This window comes from Erythrolamprus reginae, chromosome 9 (genome assembly GCF_031021105.1).
Source record: "Erythrolamprus reginae isolate rEryReg1 chromosome 9, rEryReg1.hap1, whole genome shotgun sequence".
In the NCBI taxonomy this organism is placed as follows: Eukaryota; Metazoa; Chordata; class Lepidosauria; order Squamata; family Dipsadidae; genus Erythrolamprus; species Erythrolamprus reginae.
Window position 1 is genome coordinate 33,044,380 of NC_091958.1, and position 23,221 is coordinate 33,067,600.

General features: G+C 47.1%; 1 protein-coding gene across 1 annotated transcript in view; it reads left to right on the forward strand.

Annotated features, from left to right (window-relative positions):
- Positions 1-23,221, forward strand: part of SEC14L5 (SEC14 like lipid binding 5) — a 112,906-nt gene that overhangs the window by 63,793 nt on the left and 25,892 nt on the right. The window contains 4 exon segments of the mRNA XM_070761698.1: positions 11,872-12,000; positions 12,413-12,632; positions 19,851-19,963; positions 22,586-22,775. Of these exon segments, the coding sequence (XP_070617799.1) occupies positions 11,872-12,000; positions 12,413-12,632; positions 19,851-19,963; positions 22,586-22,775 (652 nt within the window).

Below are 23,221 nucleotides of genomic sequence, written 5' to 3' on the forward strand. Positions count from 1 at the left end.
CCATCTTAAAAGCCACAAGACTTTATGTAAAGCAAGTAACTAAAGGTAAAAGGAAGAAGAAACCGCTATGGTTTAGCAATGATGTAAGGGCTATAGTCAATGAAAAAAAGGCTGCCTATAGGAGGTATAAAGAGTCTGGAAGTATAGCTGATAGAGAGGTGTATAAAATGAGACAGAAGGAGGCGAAACAGATAATATATGCTGCTAAAGCCTCAAAAGAGGAAGAAATTGCCAAATCTGTAAAGAAGGGGGATAAAACCTTCTTCAGATATATTAGTGATAGGAAGAAGAAAAACTGCAGCATCACAAAGCTTAGTACCGGGAATAATACATGCATTGATGGGAATAAGGAGATCGCTGACCATTTCAATAGCTACTTCTGTTCAGTTTTCTCAAAAGACACCTTACAAAATAATAATAATACTATAGAGGGATATAGCATTGCTTCCAGCTGTACGGATTCAGCTCCAGTGATCTTAGAAGCCAATGTCTTAGAAGAACTTGAAAGATTAAAGATAAATAAGGCAATGGGTCCATATGGCATCCACCCCAGAGTTCTTAAAGAACTCAGATCTGTCATTGCTACCCCCCTGACTGATCTGTTTAACAAATCCCTGTTAACAGGAGATGTTCCTGAGGACTGGAGAATGGCCAGTGTTGTGCCTATCCACAAGAAGGGCAGTAGAGAAGAAGCTGGTAACTACAGGCCAGTTAGCTTGACATCAGTTGTAGTTAAAATGATGGAGACTCTACTCAAAAAGAGGATAAATCAGCATCTAAAAAACAATAACTTATTGGACCCAAATCAGCATGGCTTTACTGAAGGCAAATCGTGTCAGACTAATCTCATTGAGTTCTTTGACTATGTCACAAAGGTGTTGGATCAAGGTGGTGCCGTGGATATTGCCTATCTGGACTTCAGCAAAGCCTTTGATACGGTTCCACATAAAGAGCTGATAGATAAATTAGTGAAGATTGGACTTAATCCCTGGATAGTTCAGTGGATTTCAAGCTGGCTGAAGCATAGACATCAGAGAGTTATTGTTAATGGCGAGTATTCTGAGCAGAGACAGGTTACAAGCGGTGTGCCACAAGGGTCTGTTCTGGGTCCTATTCTTTTTAATATGTTTGTGAGTGACATAGGGGAAGGTTTGGTAGGGAAGGTTTGCCTATTTGCCGATGACTCTAAAGTGTGCAATAGGGTTGATATTCCTGGAGGGGTCTGTAATATGGTAAATGATTTAGCGTTACTAGATAAATGGTCAAAGCAATGGAAACTGCAGTTTAATGTTTCCAAATGTAAAATAATGCACTTGGGGAAAAGGAATCCTAAATCTGAGTATTGCATTGGCAGTTCTGTGTTAGCAAAAACTTCAGAAGAGAAGGATTTAGGGGTAGTGATTTCTGACAGTCTCAAAATGAGTGAGCAGTGTGGTCGGGCGGTAGGAAAGGCAAGTAGGATGCTTGGCTGCATAGCTAGAGGTATAACAAGCAGGAAGAGGGAGATTGTGATCCCCTTATATAGAGCGCTGGTGAGACCACATTTGGAATACTGTGTTCAGTTCTGGAGACCTCACCTACAAAAAGATATTGAGAAAATTGAACGGGTCCAAAGACGGGCTACAAGAATGGTGGAAGGTCTTAAGTATAAAACGTATCAGGAAAGACTGAATGAACTCATTCTCCAATGCACTGCTGCGGAGAGTCCAACATGGGTGATACTTCAGCCTGATTGGTTAGGAACTGAGTTAGATTAGCATAATAATTAGCTCCGCCCTGTAGCCACCCCCCTATAGCTCAGTCTTAAAAACTCAGTCGTAGTGATAGGGACTTGAGTTTACTTCTCTGTTAAATTTGTATATATGTTTTATAAGAATCTTTTAAATGTATTAAATGTATTAAATGCATTAATTTCTCCTATTTGTTTTTTCTCTTTTTTTCTTTTTACAGAAACAGAAGAGGACAAGAGGATTCAGGTGTCTACCCTCCGTGGGTATAACCTGCAACTCATTACCTCCTCAGGGCTCGCACCCTCCGTGGGAGCAGCCCAGAGGTACGGCTCTCCCTGGGCTGGGTCCCTGACCTCCGTGGCCAAACCCCACCATCATGCCCAGTGGTTAATCCCAGAGCCGTTGGAGTCAATTGAGGTCCCTAGCCTCCGAGGCCAAACCTCACCGAGCTCGGGGGGCGAAGGTACAGCTGCCCCAGTGGCACCCCACCCCCCTCCCTCACCCTTTGGGGCTCACCGCTAGCGTCTTCCAAGCCAAAAGGGGAAATCCCCGAGGCTTCCCTCTTGCGCGCCGCGGAGAAAACCGCCGATTTCGGCGGCAGATTCAAAAAGCCGAATATCAGCTGTTCGTCGGCTTTTGGGAGCGGCACGCCTGCAGCTGCGGCGCTGAGGAAAAGAGCAGCAAAAGAATGCAGCGGGGAATAGGAGAGGCCAGCCGAGACAAGGTTGTCGTCGGAGAGGAGGCTAGGCATTAAACCAAGACGCCTGCCGCAGATTCCTCCCGCTTGGTTGCGCCCGCCATTTTGGAGGGCTAGGGGTTAGAAATTAACCAACGCCCACCTAGATTTTCCCGCGCTTGGCTTCGCCCGCCATTTTCAACAACGGAAATTACCTCAGGCCTTCCCAGCATCCCTAGAGGGCGACCTCGCCCATTACCGAGCTCCTTAGCGCCATTTTGTTGGAAATACGGAGCTAGGTCGGTCTGCATTTCTCCAATTTAGGAGCAATCAAGAAACCGTGTTTTTTCACCTTACTTACTGTGAGTAAATTAAAAATTGGGGATGGCTGATCAAGCATCCAGCGCTCCTACCGAGGCTGCAACTGGGAGGGAGGAGGCCCCGAAGTCAAGCACCAAGGGCCATTCCTCTAGAGCCAAGACCAAAGCTTCCTCATCTTTAAAGGAAGCAGAAAAGAAAATTAAAGCCTTAGAGGCGCAGCTGGAGGCCGCCCAAAGGCAGGCCCCGCTGATCCCTTCGCCTCCTGCACTGACTACTTGCCCAACACAGCCAACCTTGCCACAATGGCTTCCTAGCTGCTCCCCAGGGGCACATAGAGATTCAGTTGCTTCAGTGCACAGCGCAGAATTATCTCCTGACAGACAGGCTTCGCAACTGCTGCCTGAACCACAGAGGTCTGACTTTTTGATGCCTCAGACCCAATCATGGTACCAGCCTCCTTCACCATGTTATGCGCCCCCTTCTGCAACATTCACCCCTTCAGCAGCGGGGCTTAGGGCCAATGAGACCTGGCAGTCTATGCCACCTGCCTTGCAAGACATGTTAACCACTGCATATACGTAGGGCGTGTCCATTGGTTCCCAACAGAAGGATGGATCGCAAAACAGGCCACCTAGGAGGGACCTTTGGTCTGTACCTCATGCCTCCACTTTTCCACAAGAGGCTGAAATGGAGGAGGAGGTGGACACAGATCACGAATGCGAACTGTCGGAGGATGAAGCCCCTCCACCAGACCAGCCTGTTTCAGTGATGCTTTTCAAACCAGCCCTTTACGATGTCCTTTTAAGGAAGGCAAAACTAGTAGCCACTGTGACAGACGCTTCCAAGCCTCCCGTGGCAGCAGCAGGATTACAACCAGCTGCGAGACTATTCAACGAACCGCAAAAGGAATCCCACCACATACCATCTTCACAGATTTTTGTGGAAAGCGTCAAACGCCCATGGGAACATCCAGCGGCAGCACAGGGGCCTTCCATGATGGATCGTAGATTCTACACATTCGATCCGGAAATTGAGGACTTGCTATCCTTCCCAACCATTGATCAACCAGTTGCGAGTTTGGTCTCCAACGCGATGGTCCCGTCGGACCTGGCTGAAGGGTTAAAGCCGGAGGATAAGAGGGCAGAGACACTCATTCGCAAGACCCACCAGATGGCTTCATGGGCCTTGAGGGCGACTGCAGCCGCCTCCTTCTTCAACAGGACCAGTATCCTCTGGTTACAGGAAATGCAAGCCAGAGTGGGGCCAGAGGATGGGCGGCTTAGACAAGACCTAAGCAAACTGGTCTTGGCATCCGAATTCTCAGCGGATGCCACCTTAACCGCAGCCAAATTTGCCTCTAGAGCAATGGCAGCGACCCTGTCATCTAGGAGATTGCTTTGGCTTTGATCCTGGCAAGCCGACGCTAAGTCTAAATGGCGCCTGGCTTCAACACCCTTCTATGGGTCAGAACTTTTTGGTCAGTCATTGGACAAGGTCCTTATCGAAGATAAGGACAAGAAAAAGGTCCTTCCAAGACCTTACTCTGGCGGATACAGCCAGAACACGTTCAGGAGTAACAGAGGTGGATACAGCAATAGAGGTAGGCAGTATCAGCAATCCAGGAAGCCCTTCGGAAACACCAACCAGAGGGGATTCCGCGGGCAAAAATGACTGGGATATGGAGATCCCTATTGGAGGCCGTCTCCAGGCATTTGCCACAGCATGGAGCGGTACAACTACGGATGCGTGGGCCCTCAATACAGTCTGCCAGGGTCTCAGGCTCAAGTTTCTTTACCCACCACCTCAACGTTTTATCCAATGTCCCTGGACCAGCTGCCCCCACAAGAGGGCTCTCTTGCAACAGGAGGTCCTTCACCTACTGGACATTGGGGCTGTAGAACCGGTCCCCCCAGATCAACGGGGGACGGGGTATTATTCGATAGTTTTCGTAGTACCAAAAGCCTCGGGGGGATGCAGGCTGATCTTGAACCTGAAACAGCTCAACCTGTACATCAAATATGTCAGGTTCAAAATGCATTCACTCTGCACTATTCTTGCCTGCGTAAGAAGAGGCGATTGGATGACCTCCATAGATCTAAAGGAGGCATACCTCCACGTACCAGTGCACGCAAACCACCGCCAATACCTCAGGTTCTGCATCAACGACAATCACTACCAGTACAAGGCAATGCCATTTGGTCTGTCATCCGCACCGCGGGCTTTCACGAAGCTCTTGGACGTCTTAACGGCATCCCTCAGATCCAGTTCAGTGCGCCTGATGGCGTATCTGGACGATATAGTCATCTTATCGAGGGATCCAGAGAGGGCACAGTCAGATCTACAGGTGACCATTCAAACCCTAAGGGACCATGGCTTCACAATCAACTTCCCCAAAAGCCATCTGACTCCTACTTCGTGCATCCCTCACTTGGGGACAGTAATAGACTCCCAAATAGGCAAGGTCTTTCTGTCCCAGGAACGTCAACAGAAGATCCGGGAGATGGTGAATCTTCTTTGTCAACAAAAGCAGGCATCCTTGGCCTTCCTTTCACAAGTACTCGGGACCTTTGTTTCCTGCATCGAGATTATTCCTTGGGCCCGCCTCCACACCAGGCCCCTACAGTGGTTTCTTCTTCCTTACCAACGAAGTCGATCCAGCCACTCTCATCGCCTAGTGTCAATACCGAGAGCGGTCAGACGCTCCCTCCCATGGTGGCGCTCGTCAGCCCTGCTTCAAGGTTCTACCTTCCTGAGGACAGCGGAACTGGTCATCACCACAGACGCCAGCCTCACGGGCTGGGTAGCGCACTCGGAGACGCAAGTGGCGCAGGGGCTGTGGACTCCAGCGGATCTAGAAGACACCAACATCAATCTTCTAGAGCTGAGAGCGGTCTTCCTAGCTCTTCAAGCCTTCCACAAGGAGTGTCAGGCCAATCGTATACTGATACTCACGGACAATGTGGCCACCCGTTCCCACATCAACCATCAGGGGGGAACGAGGTCGGGCAGGCTAATGCAGGAGGCCAACGCCCTCATGTCCTGGGCAGAGTCAAACCTGCTATCCCTCAGAGCGGAGCATATCTCGGGGGTGGACAATGTGCAGGCAGACTGGCTCAGCAGGTCCACCCTACATCCAGGAGAGTGGCACCTGGGGAGGAAGGCGTTCCAGGCCGTGACAAGGAGATATGGAAAACCGCTAGTGGACCTGTTTGCCACGTCAGACAACACTCACCTGCAACGCTTTTTCTCCCGCTTCCCGTCACCGGGAGCCGAGAGGGTCAATGCCCTCAGGAGCCCATGGCCGGAGGGCCTATTGTACGCTTTTCCACCAGTTTGTCTGATCCGTCGGACAATTGCCAAACTGATAGCAGAGAGAGCCGAGATAACATTAATTGCTCCTTACTGGCCACGCCATCCATGGTTTGCGGATCTGATGGACCTGTCAATATCACCACCATGGCGGCTTCCAATCAGCCTTGTCTCCCTCAGTCAGGGTCAGTCTACCATCCAGACCCCCAGTGGTGGAAGCTTGCTGCGTGGCACTTGAGGGGAACAGGATGAAGGCAGCGTCACTTCCAGAGGACGTAATAGCTACAATTCAGGCAGCCCGGAGGCCTTCCACCACGAGGATATACCAGGCTACCTGGTCAGCCTTTTACCAATTCTGCATGGCTAGAGGAGTGGATCCACAAGCAGCATCAGTGGACCACGTGCTGTCCTTCTTACAAGTAGGTCTGGATAAAGGGCTTGCCCCGAATACCCTTCGCAGGCAGGTGGCAGCTATCTCCACCATAGTCAAACTTAATGACTGGAGATCCATCTCCCATCATCCCTGGGTGAGAGATTTTCTCAAGGGAGCCTCCAATCTTCGGCCTCCAACAGTACACAGATTTCCATCATGGGACCTTTCCTTCGTCCTGGACACTTTAACAGCGCCTCCTTTCGAGCCGCTCCGTAATGTTTCACTTCGACTATTGTCTTTCAAAACAGCCTTCTTAGTGGCCATCACATCGGCCAGAAGAGTATCCGAACTTACGGCCCTTTCGGTCAGACCAGACTTATGTCGCTTCCACCCCAATAGAGTGGTTTTACGCCTGGACCCAACCTTCCTGACAAAGGTGAACACCTTGTTTCATAGGTCCAACGACATTGTCCTCCCTGACTTCTGCGCACAGGGGAACCATCCGCTGGAACTACGCTGGCACAAGCTGGACGTGCGGAGAGCGGTTAAAATCTACATTCGCCGGACGGCCACATTCCGAAAGACGGAGGCCCTGTTCGTGTCCTTTGCGGCATCTACGATGGGAGCCAAAATATCTCCTACAACGTTTAGTCGCTGGGTGACTTCCTGTATTACGACTGCATATACGTCAAAATCACGGACAGTACCGGAGAATATCACGGCGCACTCAACCAGGAGTGCGGCGACTTCTGCGGCGTGGTCCACGCAGGCTCCCTTGGAAGACATCTGCCGAGCTGCGACTTGGACCACCCCAAACACATTCATTAGACACTACAAACTGGACTCATTTGGGTCCTCTGATGCGGCCTTTGGCCGAAGAGTGCTGCAGAGGGTGTGTGAATCGCATGCGCCCCTGGTCCAGCCTTCTCCCGCCCTGTTATCTTGATCTTGGGTATATCCCATGTTGGACTCTCCGCAGCAGTGCATTGGAGAAGGACCGTTGAACTTACCTGAACGGTCTTCTCGATGCACTGCGAGGAGAGTCCAAACCCATCCCGGCCATTTGGCCCAGGGGCTCAGTCTAGTTATCTTGTTGAGTTAATAAAGTTGTGTTGATTGCACTACTCCTTCGTTTTTTTTTTGACTGAGCTATAGGGGGGTGGCTACAGGGTGGAGCTAATTATTATGCTAATCTAACTCAGTTCCTAACCAATCAGGCTGAAGTATCACCCATGTTGGACTCTCCTCGCAGTGCATCGAGAAGACCGTTCAGGTAAGTTCAACGGTCCATCTGTATAGTCTGGAAGACAGAAGGAAAAGGGGGGACATGATCGAAACATTTAAATATGTTAAAGGGTTAAATAGGGTTCAGGAGGGAAGTGTTTTTAAAAGGAAAGTGAACACAAGAACAAGGGGACACAATCTGAAGTTAGTTGGGGGAAAGATCAAAGGCAACTTGAGAAAATATTATTTTACTGAAAGAGTAGTAGATCATTGGAACAAACTTCCAGCAGACGTGGTTGGGAAATCCACAGTAACTGAATTTAAACATGCCTGGGATAAACATATATCCATTGCAAGATAAAATACAGGAAATAGTAAAAGGGCAGACTAGATGGACCATGAGGTCTTTTTCTGCCGTCAGTCTTCTATGTTTCTATGTTTCTATGTTCAAGAGTTCACACACACACACACATGCACACACACATGGCTGGGGGTTTTTTTCTCTGTTATTATTTGGGTGCTTTTTACCATATGCTTTAAATCAAGAGTCATTTTTCTCTCTTTCTCTCTCCCCCTCTTGCTCTCTCTCTTTTTTCTCACTTTCTCTCTCCCTCTCTTTCTATCTCTCTCTCCTCTTGCTCTCTCTCTTGCTCTCTCTCTCGTTTTCTTTCTCTCTTTCTATTGCTTTCTCTCTCACACACTCTTTCTATCTCTCTTGCTTTCTTTCTCTTCTCTCTCTTGCTATATCTCCCCCCCTTTCTCTCTCTCTCTCTTTCTCACTTACTTTCTCTCTCCCTCTCTCTCTGTCAGCGAGGGGACTGCAAGAGGGGCGGGGTGGGCATTCCCGAAGTGCACGGAGAAAGCCCTCTCTCACAGCCCCCTGGCTGGGAGCGCTTTTGTCCTGAGAAGCCACCACTGCCGCGGGAGAAGTCGCGCCCCAAGGCAGGAGGCGGTGGAGGAGGAGAGGGGGCGGATCGGGTGGACGGGGGGCAGGATCGAGAGGCCAGGGGAACGAGGGGGCCGGAGGCACCGTGGGGAGGCAGGGGCGGCCGCGACTCCCTTTCCTCCTACTGCCAGCACCTCCCCGCCCCCCCCCCCGCGGGCTGGCAGGGGGGTGGGGAGTACACGCCCGTAAAAATGGGTGCGCGGGGGGTATTTTGGGGCACGCGCAAACGCGTGCACCTTACGCTGGCCCTAATTATTTGAACCCCACCCAACCACAGGCACCCTTTTCTATGGGCGTGCACTCCCCATCCCCCTGCCAGGGGGGGGGAGGCAGGGGCAGGGAGGTGCGGCAGTAGGAGGAAAGGGAGCCGCGGCCGCCCCTGCCTCCCCATGGTGCCTCCGGCCAAACGCGCTCCTGGCTTCTTGGCCCTGCTCCCCGCCCGCCCGATCCACCCCCTCTCTTCCTCCGCCGCCTCCTACCTTGGGGCGCGACTTCTCCTGCGGCAGTGGCGGCTGCGGGACGAAAGCGCTGCCGGCCAGGGGGCTGTGAGAGAGGGCTTTCTCTGTGGGCTTCGGGAATGCCTGCCCCGCTCCTCTCGCAGCCTTTTTGCTGGGACCGCTTTCGTCCTGGACTTCCAGCAAGGGGGCTGCAATAGAGGCAGGGCAGGTGTTCCCGAAGCGCTCGGAGAAAGCACTCTCGCAGCCCCCTCGCTGACAGAGAGAGAGGGAGAGAGAAAGTAAGTGAGAAAGAGAGAGAGAGAGAAAGGGGGGAGAGAGTTAGCAAGAGAGAGAAGAGAAAGCAAGCAAGAGAGATAGAAAGAAAGAGTGAGGGAGAGAGAAAGCAACAGAAAGAGAAAGAAAACAAGAGAGAGAGAGAGAGCAAGAGGGGGAGAGAGATAGAAAGAGAGGGAGAGAGAAAGAGAGAAAAAGAGAGAGAGAGAGAAAGAGGGGGAGAGAGAAAGAGAGAGAAATGACTCTTGATTTAAAGCATATGGTAAAAAGCACCCAAATAATAACAGAGAAAAAAACCCCAGCCGTTTGTGTGTGTGTGTGTGTGTGTGAACTCTTGAACCATTTCCAATAGCTCACCTCTAATTGGAAATGGTTCAAGAGTTCACACACACACACACACACACACACACACACACAAGGGGGGAGGAGACAGGAATGGAAAAAGAGAAGGTAATAATAGTAATAGATTTTGATTTTGTTTTATTATTAATTTCTTTTTATTTATTTACTTACTTACTTACTTACTTACTTACTTACTTACTTACTTACTTACTTACTTACTTACTTACTTATACTTCTATGCCACCCAGTCCCAAAGGGACTGTCGCTCAGACACTATACTTTTCCGCCCACACCAAAAAAAAATTAGAGGGAACATTGACCACAGGTGGACTCAATTATCTCCTATAATACCTTTGAAGCTGTTCACTCCTATGCATAGCTCTCATCCAAATCTAAGGAAGATAAGGATGATTGACTTCTTCCCCCTCCTCCATCTCACCGTCACTTCCTTCTGTAGAGGACAATTCACCATCTGACTCTGTCGGCAGCAAAACAGGCCTATGGCATGTTGATGTTTCCCCTGCATCCACCTCCTCAGTCCTTGGGGCAGAAGCTGGGCCAGAGCTAACCACAACAGAAACCAGAAACCGTATGCTTGTGTATGTCTGCTTCAGTGGCAGAAGTGGGTCTCAGCAGGTTCTGACCAGTTTTAGAGAACCGGTAGCGAAAATTTTGAATAGTTCAGAGAACCAGCAGTGAAAATTTTGAGTAGTTCAGAGAACTGGCAGTGAAAATTTTGAGTAGTTTGGAGAGCTGGCAGTGAAAATTTTGAATAGTTCAGAGAACCGGCAGTGAAAATTTTGAGTAGTCTGGAGAACCGGCATTGAAAATTTTGAGTAGTCCGGAGAACCAGTAGTGGAAATTTTGAGTAATCCAGAGAACCAATAGTAGAAATTTTGAGTAGTCCAGAGAACCAGTAATGGAAATTTTGAGTAGTCCAGAGAACCAGTAGTGGAAATTTTGAGTAGTCTGGAGAACCAGCAGTGAAAATTTTGAATAGTTTGGAGAACAGGCAGTGAAAATTTTGAATAGTTAAGAGAACCAGTAGCAGAAATTTTGAGTAGTCTGGAGAAACGGCAGCAAAACTTTTGAGTAGTTCACAGAACTAGTAGTGGAAATTTTGAGTAGTTCGGAGAATCAGTAGCGGACATTTTGAGTAGTTCGGAGAACCAGCAGCAAAACGTTTGAGTAGTTCTCAGAACTAGTAGTGGAAATTTTGAGTAGTCCGGAGAACCAGAAGTGAAAATTTTGAGTAGTCCAGAGAACTGGGAGCAAAACTTTTGAGTAGTTCACAGAACTAGTAGTGGAAATTTTGAGTAGTTTGCAGAACTGGTAATGGAAATTTTGAGTACTTTGGAGAACCGGTAAATACCACCTCTGACTGGCCCTGCCCCATCTAGTCTTTTCTTCCCGAGTCCCATCTGATCAGAAGGGAATGGAGATTTTGCAGTATCCTTCCCCTGCCATGCCCACCAAACTACACCATGCCCACCAAGCCATGCCCACAGAACCGGTAGTTAAAATTTTTGAATCTCGCCACTGTTCAGAGGGATAGAATCAAGATCACGTGAAGTGTTAATACATGTTGAGACTCTAGAAAGAGTGCAGAGAAGAGCAATGAAGATGATTAGGGGCAGAAGTGGGTTCCTCCTGATTCGGACCAGTTCTATATAACTGGTAGCGGGAATTTTCCCATGCTTTTCAAACCAGTAGTGATGGCCATCTGGACACACATATTCTGAACCAGCTCTCTTGGTGGCGAGATAGATGCTGCCATCTTGTTTTTTGCTTCTCTGCATGCACAGAATCTAAGCTGCCCAGAGTTTCAGGAGAAGGGCAGCATAGAAATTGAATGAATGAATGAATGAATGAATGAATGAATGAATAATCTGGATTTTCAGCACTGCACATGCAGCTGCCTATGTAGTGTGCCTCGGCAGTGTTCAACATGCGCACACCTACACGAGGTGTGAGGAAGTGACCTGGCAGCAAGATAAGTCAGAGCCCACCCCTGATGAGGGTACTGGAGGCTGAAAGAGATAAATAATGATTGCTGGAATTTATTGTGTCTAATTTAACAAAAAGTCTCTGAAAGGAGGGGAAAATAAAAGATGTAGAAATGATCTTTTGAGAACTAGCTTCAAAGTTCCTTTTCAAAGCTGTTTTTTTAGGTATTTCAAGCCAGGTTGATTTCTAACAGTGCCGTTTTTCTGCGGCAGGTCCATCCGGAGAATGAAGATTGGACGTGTTTTGAACAGTCCGCATCCCTTGACATCAAGTCGTTCTTCGGGTTTGAAAACACGGTGGAGAAAATTGCCATGAAGCAATACACAGCCAACATCAAGCGGGTGAATATCAAGCTTCTGTGCATTGCAGTGTGAGTGGTGGGGTGGCTCAGTAGTTAAAGGCACTGGGCTTGTCAGCAGCTGGGGTTTGAAAACTGAGCGCCATGTGATGGGGTGAGTTCTTGTGATCAATGAAAATGCAAATAGATAAATAGGCACCACTTCAGTGGGAGGAAACAGCATTCCGGGACGTGAATTTGGTCAGGTGACCAAGCTTGGACAATTCTGGCTCGATGGTCTTGAAACGGAGATGAGCAGCGCCCCCTACAGTCAGAAATTACTAACGGAGTAAATTCTCAGGGACACTTCAGCAGTGCCCAATTTCTGCTATTGGTTCTAAAGAACCGAAATGAGCTGTCAACAACCCACTACCGATGCACGCTGATTCTAAATGTCACAAATCAATTCTTTTCAGGGCAAAGAAGTCATCGAGCATTATCTAAAGGAGCTGATATCCCAAGGGATCACTTTTATCCCTCGGTGGACTCCCCCGGAAGCCGAGGGGAGCCTCAGCAAGAGAACTCCATCGGGAAGCAATAATGGTACGATACCGCAGGAAGCCCACCCGCACGGAAGCGAGAAAGACCAGCGAGGCAACAATGCCTGCCCTGCGGGGGAGGCTTCAACTCCTGAAGGTAATGGCTTATAACAGCTTTATGGGTGGCAGCTGGTTCCGTTCACCTCACTGTTCCTCTGCCACCTTGGATTTTGGAAGCCGCCCCTGCGGCTAATCTTCCTTCTGTCTTTTTTCTAACACAACTACCTGTTAACATTTGCAATCTGCTCTTACTAAGAACTTATGCTCAGGATAACACTCGGGGGAACTTAAGTTTTGATTCGTGGGACTTCTGCTGCCCCATCTCATCATTTCCTGCTTTAAGTGGCGGTAAACTTGCACTGGGAACGTGGCGACCAATCCTATTGTTCTCTCCCATGGATCCAGCCAGTTTTGGAAAAATCCCTTTCATTCTCGTCGGCAAGCGTATCTCTCTCTCTCTTTGTTTCAAGAGACTTCTGGCACTGATGCCGCCTCTGGATTCTTTCTCTTCCTGGCACAGTGACGGATGAGCTGATTGGCATACGATGTCCACTCCAAAGGGTGGCAACTCTCGAGCATTCTCCTTCTGTTCCCCTTGTCTGGTGGGCTTGTGCTCTTCTGCTCAGGGGGCTGAAACTCACCTTGTGTTCTTCCCAGCCTCCCTCAGCCTCAATAACTTCGCTTTTCTCGTCCCGGGCTTGGAAAGAGCTCAGAGCCAAAAAAAGAGAGAAATCGATTCGAAACCTGGCTTGCCTCTTCTTTGCAGTTGACTTAGAGAACTTAGAATTCTTTTTTGGGGGGGAGAAAAAAAGGAATTAGGTGCTCTTAAACCGTTTCTGGCGTCACGCAGATCGAACACTTTGGCAGCTCACGCCGCCATGAAGGTCCTTGCGGGTTTTGATATGTTGACTCCAACCACAGCTTCAACGCAGTTGACATGTCAGATGCCTCCCTGCTCCCAAATCATGCCATGATAGTTACCATCCCATCTCCATTGCAGGATTGATCCAAGATAAGGGGGAAAGGAAAGGGAGTCGAGGTAAGACGAATCAGGAACGAAATAAAATGTATGCTGAAAGGATGATATATTTTTTCCTATATCATTATTTATTTATTTATTTATTTATATTATTATTTTTATTACTATTACTATTATTATTATTATTGAAATACAAGTAGTCCTGACTTATGACTGCAACTGAGCAACTAAATTTCTGCTGCTAAGTGACTTTTGCTCCATTTTGCGACCTTTCTTGGCAAAGTTATTATGTGAACCACTGTGTTACTAACACAATTGTTGTTTTTAAATAATTTAAAAAAATTATCTACCATAAAATTATACATATATATATATACATACATACATACATACATACATACATACATACATACATACATATATATATATATATATATATATATATGACGGTCTTGGTATATTCGGGTTTCTTCCCGTGTAGGATTTGGAAATTTCTGGCGACGTTTCGACGAGGTCTCACTCGTCATCTTCAGGCTGGTGTTTCTGTCCTTGTTCTCAGGCGAACACTGCTCAGGAGAACAAGGACAGAAACACCAGCCTGAAGATGACGAGTGAGACCTCGTCGAAACGTCGCCAGAAATTTCCAAATCCTACACGGTAAGAAACCCAAATATACCAAGACCGTCATAATATATATATATTAGATTTGTATGCCGCCCCTCTCCCACGACTCGGAGAGACTTCCAACAACAGTACAATTTACAAATCCAATATTAAAAAACAGAACATATTAAGAAACCCTCATTAAGAACAATCACACAATTCAGCAAACTATACATAATGCGGAACAGCTGGGGGAATCAATTTCCCCATGCCTGGTGACATAGATGGGTTTTCAAGAGTATGCGGAAAGCAAGGAGGGGGGGGCAGTCCTAATCTCCGGGGGGAGCTGATTCCAGAAGGCTCTTCCCCTGGGTCCCGCCAAGTGACATTGTTTTGTTGACGGAACCCAGAGAAGGCCGACTCTGTGGGACCTAATCAGTCGCTGGGATTCGTGCGGCAGAAGGCGGTCTTGGAGATATTCTGGTCTGATGCCATGTAGGACTTTATAGGTCATAACCAACACTTTGAATTGTGACCGGAAACTGATCGGCAGCCAATGCAGACTGCAGAGTGTTGAAGTAACATGGGCAGATTGAGGGAAGCCCATGATTGCTCTCACAGCCGCGTTCTGCACGATCTGGAGTTTCTGAACACTTTTCAAGGGTAGCCCCATGTAGAGAGCATTACAGTAGTTGAGCCTTGAGTTGATGAGGGCATGAGTGACTGTGAGTAGTGACTCCCGGTCCAGATAGGGCCGCAACTGGTGCACCAGGCGAACCTGGGCAAACACCCCCCTCGCCACAGCCGAAAGGTAGTGTTCTAATATATAACAACACATGTATCTCCAAAGAGAAATAGTATACTTATAGAGTCTCGTTCAATTTAAAAAAGCATAAATTTCAATTATTCATTCTATCTAAAGAGGAAAAGCTATATCTGATTTTAACTTAAGAAGCAATGGTCTAAGCAGTTTTCTTCATTTTTTCAATTCTTATACTCTATTCTTTTAACTCTTCAATTCCATTTCAAATCTATTTTTAAATTTAGTTTTTAAACATGTGTTATATATTTAACTAATGCTGCCTCTTTTTCTCTTTCTGTCAACCAGCTTCTGTCAATTCTACTTTCTCATTTCTTTTTTACATTTACATTAAATTTATCTTACATTAACTATTTTATTTACAGTATTTATTAGAATAGAATAGAATTTTATTGGCCAAGTGTGATTGGACACAGAAGGAATTTGTCTTGGTGCATATCCTCTCAGCATACATAGAAGAAAAAGATACATTTATTATTTTTATTCTCAACCCGTTCATAAAATTTCTCTCAAATTTTGTAAAATTCCGAGTCTTCTTTGTCCCTAATTTTCATTATAAGTTTATTAATCTCTGCACAGTCCATAATCTTCCAATTTTATGCATATATAATCCTAGTAGCAGTCACTATATGCACAATTAAGTATATTTCTTCCATATTAATTTTTTCTGGCAATATACCTAATAAAAATATTTTAGGCTTTGAATCAGTACTTTCACTTGTTAATCTATCCATCCATCCATCCATCCATCCATCTATCTATCTATCTATCTATCTATCTATCCATCCATCGTCTGTCTGTCTGTCTGTCTGTCTGTCTGTCTGTCTGTCTATCTATCTATGCCAAATACCACTCATTCATCACAAAATCTCCAGAGCTATACAGCGTATAAACTTTGGCACATATGTTCCTCTTGGCTTCTAGGTGCTCACTAAGAAAGGTTTTTTCAAAATGACCATCAGATCATTAGTATTTCATATACAGTATTATATTAACACGCTCTGATGCTAAGAAGTTAGACATTATACTCCACCTCCCCACCTCAAAAGAACTCTGTTCCAACTGCCATTTGCCTTATATTAAGATGCATGTGACTCATCTGGCTTGCAGGATGGGAATTCAGACAATTCAATTCAATTTATTAGATTTGTTAGATTTGTATGCCACCCCTCTCCGAAGACTTGGGGCGGCTCACAACAATAACAGTTACTCCCCCTCCCCAGTTGAAAAGAACTCTGTTCCAACTGCCAGTTGCCTTATATCAACTCTCTGATGCTAAGGAGTTACACATTCTATGTAAATTTTCAAGCTTTAAGTGTCAATGTATCAAGCCCGATCAAATCATTTCGTAGCAAAGCACAGGTATCCAGCTACTAGTATATTTATAATAGTTGCAGCATCCAAGGATGATATGATTGAGATTTCCAAGCTTCCCAGCTGCCTTCCAACAAGCTAATGTTAATGGAAGAAGGCACATTATGCTTATAGCAAAAGTTATAACATTGTGTGACTCCCTTAACAACTGCCTCGCTTAGTAACAGAAGTTATTGGCCTTGTTATGGATTGTAATTCAACGATTACTTGTATGGTAAACAAACATAAGTAATAGATCAGTGATCGTGTAAGAAAAAAAAATACATCTACTACAATGCTTACAGCAAATTTAATATCAAAGTAAGAGAAAACCCCCCAAAGAAACGATAAGATGTATATGTTGTAATAAAATCAATTCCTCTTAATATAGACTGTATAGAAATGTACCGTATTTTCCGGCGTATAAGATGACTTTTTAACCCCTGAAAATCTTTTCCAAAGTGGGGGGTCGTCTTATACGCCGGATACTGATTCCACAGTATAGGAAATTCGCCGGATACTGATCACACAGGCTGTAGAATGTGTGATCAGTATCCCATTACTACCGGCCTGGATAAGAAGGACTCCTCGGCCGGCGGAGGAAGCGCGGCGGCGGCGGCAGGCTCCGGAGGGAACTCGGGCGGTGGCGAGAAGACAGGATTCCGGGTGCCGAGCGCCACCTGCCCGCCGTTCCAGCGCCTCGGCCTGCTCGCCCGGCCTCTTGCCCGGCGGGGAGAGCAAAGGCGGCGGCGGGAGTAGCGGAGGCGAGGCGGAGAAGAAAGAAGCGGCGGATAGCTGGCGAGGCACCGGCTAGAGGGCTGGACCCCGCCGCTTTGCCGCCGCTCCCGCCGCCGGCTTTGCTGGGGTCGAGCACCACGCCCGGCGGCAGGAACTGCGGGGGGTACGCTCCGGTTAACGAGCCCTTGCCGCAGCTATCCGCCGCTTCTTTCTTCTCCGCCTCCCCTCCGCTACTCCCGCCGCCACCTTTGCTCTCCCCGCCGGGCAAGAGGCCGGGCGAGCAGGCCGAGGTGCTGGAACGGCGGGCAGGTGGCGCTCGGCACCCGGAATCCCGTCTTCTCGCCACCGCCCGAGCTCCCTCCGGAGCCTGCCACCGCCGCCGCGGAAAGGGAAAGCTGGCACAAGGCTGTGTAAGGGAGACTCTCCTGGGCGCGAAGCTCCCTCACCAGCGCCGCGAACTGCTCTGACGCCTCCGACACCAGCCGGTAGCGCGTCAGGAAGTCGCCGCCGCCTCCGGCGCCCGAAGAGGCCTCGCCCAGGCCGAAGCCCGAAGACGAGCCGGCCCCGGTGCCCGGGACAATATAAGACATACCCCCAAAGTAAGAAGAGGGGTAGTCTTATACGGCGAATATATCTCAAATTCTATATTTTAACTGGAAAAGTTAGGGGGTCGTCTTATACACCCAGTCGTCTTATACGCCGGAAAATACGGTATTATTGATACATCTTCTTATCTTTTCTTAGTATAAAAACTTTTCAGAAATTGATCATGAACACATATCCTGCATTCATTTCTCATTTTCAGGAGTTCTCATTTATTTCCATCTATGTAAAATCATTCTGTGCCGGATTTGATAAGACCAGTGTTACTTATAAAATGTCAAATTCTGTACTTTGGGAAGACAAGTCAACATTACAATGACATTTTTAACTGCTGTTTCCCCCAGAATTGTATTAACTTCTGCTCTAACTGGAAATTGAGAACGAACGTAGCTGGCAAAATCCAAGAAATACGTGTCAAAAGAACCCTGAATTGTCTTGCAAACCCACCAGAGGAATTTGAAGGAGCCCATGTTTTTAAAACATTCTATGAAAGCCTCTCGGGATGAAGAAGAACTGTTTTTGGAAATAACAAACTTCAAACATCTCAGGAGCAAAACCTTGTAGTTTTTGAACAAGTTGGCAGGTAGTCCTCGTTCAGTGACCATGGTTGCGATCGACACTTATGTCACTAAACAAAGTGATGGCTTAGAGGGAAAATAGTTGACTGCAAGTGGCTTTTCCTTTTTCCCATTCCCCACCCCACCCTGGTTTGGATTGCTCACTTTCGCAGCACTGGGATATTTAACAAGGAAGGAATTAATGTTCATATTTGCATTCATTGGAGAGAAAGGGTAACAAGAGACTAAGCAGACACATAATGGGAAATGCATATCAAAAGCCATGCATTGGTGATAGCAGCCTTAAAAAGCTACATATGCAGCTAGTATCCTCCCCATTTGATATTCCCTGTCAGGAAACAAGTTAGGCAAAGGATAGATCGCCTACAGAAATTGTTTCATTCCCCCCTTCTCCCTGCCTCTTGCAAAGTGAAGAGATTGAGGAGAAAGGGATTTTAAAAGAGTAAGCAGGCAGACATCAGGCTGTGCTCATGGCTGCTTGTACTAGAATATTGTTTTCCATTGTATGCCTGCTTTACTCTCTTGTAATCCCTTCTCAAACCTCTCGAATCTGTACGGGTGGAAGAAAGGAAAACAGCAGATCAGGCACAGAGCAAGCATACTGGACTGCAGTGGGGATCATGGGATGAGAGATACTGCAGAGGTCATCAGTGTAGGCATTGGTTGTAAGCACTGACAGTTTCCTCCTCTTTGGCGCTACCGGTGCGACTTCCAAGGCTGTTACGGGTGCGTGCATGTCCAGCAGGTGTGTGTGCCCCCATTGGCGCAAGATCAAGCTTCTACGCATGTGCAGCAAGCAAAAACTCACATGAGAACGCGCATGAGAGTGAGATTTCAGTGATTTTCGATGATATTTTTGCTTCTGCGCATGCGCATACGCAGAAGCAAAAAATCATCAAAAATCACCAAAATCTCACCTGCATGAAGGTCTTCATGTGAGATTTTGCTTGCTGCACATGCACAGAAGCCAAATCTCATGTGAGGGTGGATGTGTGAGTGTTGGGGACACGCAGCTGCATGCGCATCCTGAAAATCACTACTGGAGCGGTACACCTGACCGTTCTGGTAGCGGCGCTTTTCCTTAGGTTATAAAGTTCTATTTTTTCAGCACTGTTGCAACCTTCAGATGATCACTGAATGAGGTGGCTGGTAAGCCAGGACTACAGTAACCCCTCACTACTTCACGGTTCATCTTTCATGCATTCGCTACTTCACAGGTTTTCAAAGGGGGCTTAAATCCATTAAATCCATTGAAAATTTTAAATCCATTAAAAATTCATAAAATTCTTCTACAGTACTTCTGTGTTCTATTAAAGAAACTGGTAGGATATCACATGTAGTTCTAGCTGAGAAACATTATAGAATGATTGTTTAATGCAAAGGGTGGGTTTTAAAAGTCCAAATACTCATTAAATACATTAAAAAATATATTTCCTCTACTTCACGGAAATTTGTTTTTCACGAATGGTCTTGGAACACATCCCCCGCGAAAAACGAGGGATCACTGTACTTGTAAAAAAATCCTTCCAGGCTGTCAGCAAGCAATGCATCAATAACTTTGCTCTCCTATAGCTGCTGCTTCTTTTTTCTTTCTCTTTTTTTCCTGAGCTTCTCCCGTGGCTGATTTTTCTGTCTCTCTAGGGGACAAGCTGGATGCGGATTACATAGAACGTTATCTGGGACAATTAAGCCCCATGCAGGAAAGCTGCTTGATCCGACTTCGTCAGTGGCTTCAGGAGATGCAGAAAGGAAAGGTAAATGGAGGCTCCTGTCCCACGGCTGAACTTGTGAAGGAACCAGGAGCAGCTTATGTTAGTGGCTGACAAGATTGCATTCTAAATCAGTTTCCTTCTCTTTCCTTGTATTTTTTTACTGCATGCATGCCATACCCTTACTGGGATTCGAACCTGCAGAGTCTGCATTGTAAGACAGTAGCTTTTGTTCTGGTCCGGCTAAAGCCTCTGTTAATTGGAATAAAGGCTTGCTGAATGCAGAGATTTATAAAACAAAAACATCACCCTTATTTTTCTTTCTTCTGTTACAAAGTACGTCATTGGCAGGCAGTCGCTTTTATCTCAGTCTTTAGTAGCTAAATCAACATAAAACATTCTCCAAGCATTCCTCCCTTCATCTTAAGATTTATGGCTAGGCAGCATTAACCCAGGGTAATAAAAACTGCAGTTAAAAAACACATTACTTCAGAGCCGTGGAAAGGCACCTCCATATTGATTTATAGCAGAATTGAAAACTCCACCCTTCTGCTCCACTGACACCCGGACATGATGAATAAATTACTAAATTAATTAACCCGTTCCTCTCCTTAATATTTCTTCCCTGATACTTGTTCTCTTCGCAATCGTCTGAAATGAGGATTTAACCATCTATTATCTGTCTTTCCTTCACTGGAGTCTGAACTCATAGAAACGTCCTGTGGTTGGTCTCCCCCTTCTTCTTCTGCCTGTAAATCAGGGCCTGCCATTAATTCATAAACAATATCTGAATCAGAAACTGCGAAATCCCCAAACTGAACAGGAGTATACACAACAGCTTTAACCTCTAGACCACAGGCTCTCTTTCTCTCAGCTTGTACCAGGGAAGAGTTACTGTAAATGTTTTTGTTTTGTCGACAGAAACAAAACAAAACATAACACACCCGTCACGCGCATGCCCACCCCCGCATGACATTTTGCCTCTGTGCATGCACGGAAGCAGAGAACTCGGCAAAAATTGCTGAAATCTCATGCAAGGACGCTTTCACGTATGAGATTTTGGTGGTTTTTGGTCTTTCTTTGCTTCTGTGCATGTGCGGAAGCAAAGAAATCAACAAAAATTGCCCAAATCTCGCACATGTGACCATCCTCGTATGAGATTGCTGTCTAAAATGCTTTGTTCTGGGATAGTTTTTGGGAGGGACTTTCCATGATAGCTGTTTGGGTGATATAATGATGGAAGTATTGGAGTAGGAGCAAGGAGGGCTGTGTTCGGTTCCACCATTTATGGAAGCTCCTAGACAGCTTTAGGCTGGTCCCTCCTTCCCAACCCAAGAGCCAATAGGTGTAGCATGAAAAGTAATAGACTAAGACCAAGAAGATCTGTGTTCAAGCCCATTCCACAACCATGGAAGCTCCCTGGATGATTTGGGCCAGTACTTTCTTCTTCAGCCTTAGAAACAATCTGGAGTAGAGGTTAAGATGGACTAAGAATGAGGAGAACTAGATTCTAAGCCTCCCATGGCTGCAGAAGTTCTTGGAATGACAAGAGCCAGAGTGGTCCAGTGATGGTGCTGGTGGGCCAGGAACTGGTTGTAATTCCCCCCTCACTGACAGAAGCTCTCTGGAGATTTTTGGGCTTCTCTCTCAGCTTTCATCACTTCCTGGATGAAAGAAGGAATTCATGCAGGCCATGAGAGCAACATGCAGTCACGAGAGCTGTCATGGGCTTACCAAGGTTTGCCCATGTATCTCCAACACTCTGCGAGCTGCATTGGCTGCTGATTGGCCTCTGAACGCAATTCAAAGTGTTGGTCATTACCTAAAAAGCCCTACATGGCCTAGGACAGTGATGGCAAATGTATGGCATGGCTTGCACAGAGGCTCTGGGAGGGCGTTTTTGGCTTCTAGAGAGCCTCTGGGGGGATGGGGGAGAGTGTTTTTACCCTCCCCTGGCTCCAGAGAAGCCTTTGGAGCCTGGGGAGGATGAAACATGGGCCCACCAGAACCTGGGAAATAGGTGATTTCCAGCCTCCAGGGGGAAGGGGAAGCTATTTTTGCCCTCCCCAGGCATTGAATTATGGGTGGGGGCACTCGCACATGCACGATAGCGCACGCCTATGATCTTTCAGCACCCGAGGAAAAAAGGTTTGCCATCACTGGCCTAGGACCAGGTTGTGGGACTTTTCTCCAGCTTCATGTATCCCAGCGACTGGTCAGAGCCCACAGAATTGGCCTTCTCCAGGTCCCATCAGCCAAGCAATGTCATATGGTGGGCCCTAGGGGAAGGGCCTTCTCTGTGTCAGCCCTGGCCTTTGGAATCAACTCCTCCCGGAGATACGCACTTCCCTCACTCTCCTGACCTTTCAGAAGGTTTTAAAAACTCACTTTTGTCAGCATGCTTGGGGCTGTTGAGCTTTAACATTTGCTCCAGCCATCGGTATTATTGAGATACGAACGAATGTGGTTTTGTGATTTTATGACTGGGTTTTTAGATTGGTTTTAAATTTTATAACTTTTTAGCATTGGGCTTCAGAATTGTCAATGTGTATTACTTTATATGTTGTGAGCCAGTCTGAGTCTTCGCAGAAGGGCGGCATACAAGTCCAGCAAACAAACAAACTCCAAATCTAATCAAGCATTGACTTAATTCTCGCTTTTGCTCAGGTTCCCAAAGATGAATACATCCTCCGTTTCCTGAGGGCTCGGGACTTTAATATTGACAAGGCTCGGGAAATGCTCTGCCAGTCCTTGGCATGGCGAAAGCAATACCAGGTGGATTACATCCTGCAAACGTGGAGGCCACCTTCCCTTTTGAAAGAATTCTACGCTGGGGGATGGCATTACCAGGACAAAGGTGAGCATCTACCTGTTGGCCTCTGCTCCGTGTCTGGACATGAAGTTCATCAGTCCGTGAGTCATTTGTCATTCAGTCACCTTGGGATGGCTCCGGGGTGGGCTACAGGGTGCAATGTTATATTTGCCACTGCTATTCAGCATTTAAAATTGTCAGGCGGAAAAGATCAGGCCCATACAGGGGTGGGCAGCAAGCAGGACGGGGTGGAACCAGTTCCACCGGCGGAAATGAAAATGCGGGTGCCGCTCCAGCTGATTGGCAACTGTCACTTCCTGGATTAATGGTCTCGGCTCGGCTCTCCTTTTTTCCCTGCTTCTTGCTTTTTTCCTCTTTCCTCTTTCCTGACCTCGGACGAGCTTCCCTCTCTCCTGCCCGGCTCCTCTCCAGTCTCACGCGGCCACCTCCCGCCTGAGGTGCAAGCAGAAGGTGTGGGTGGAAGCGGCGCT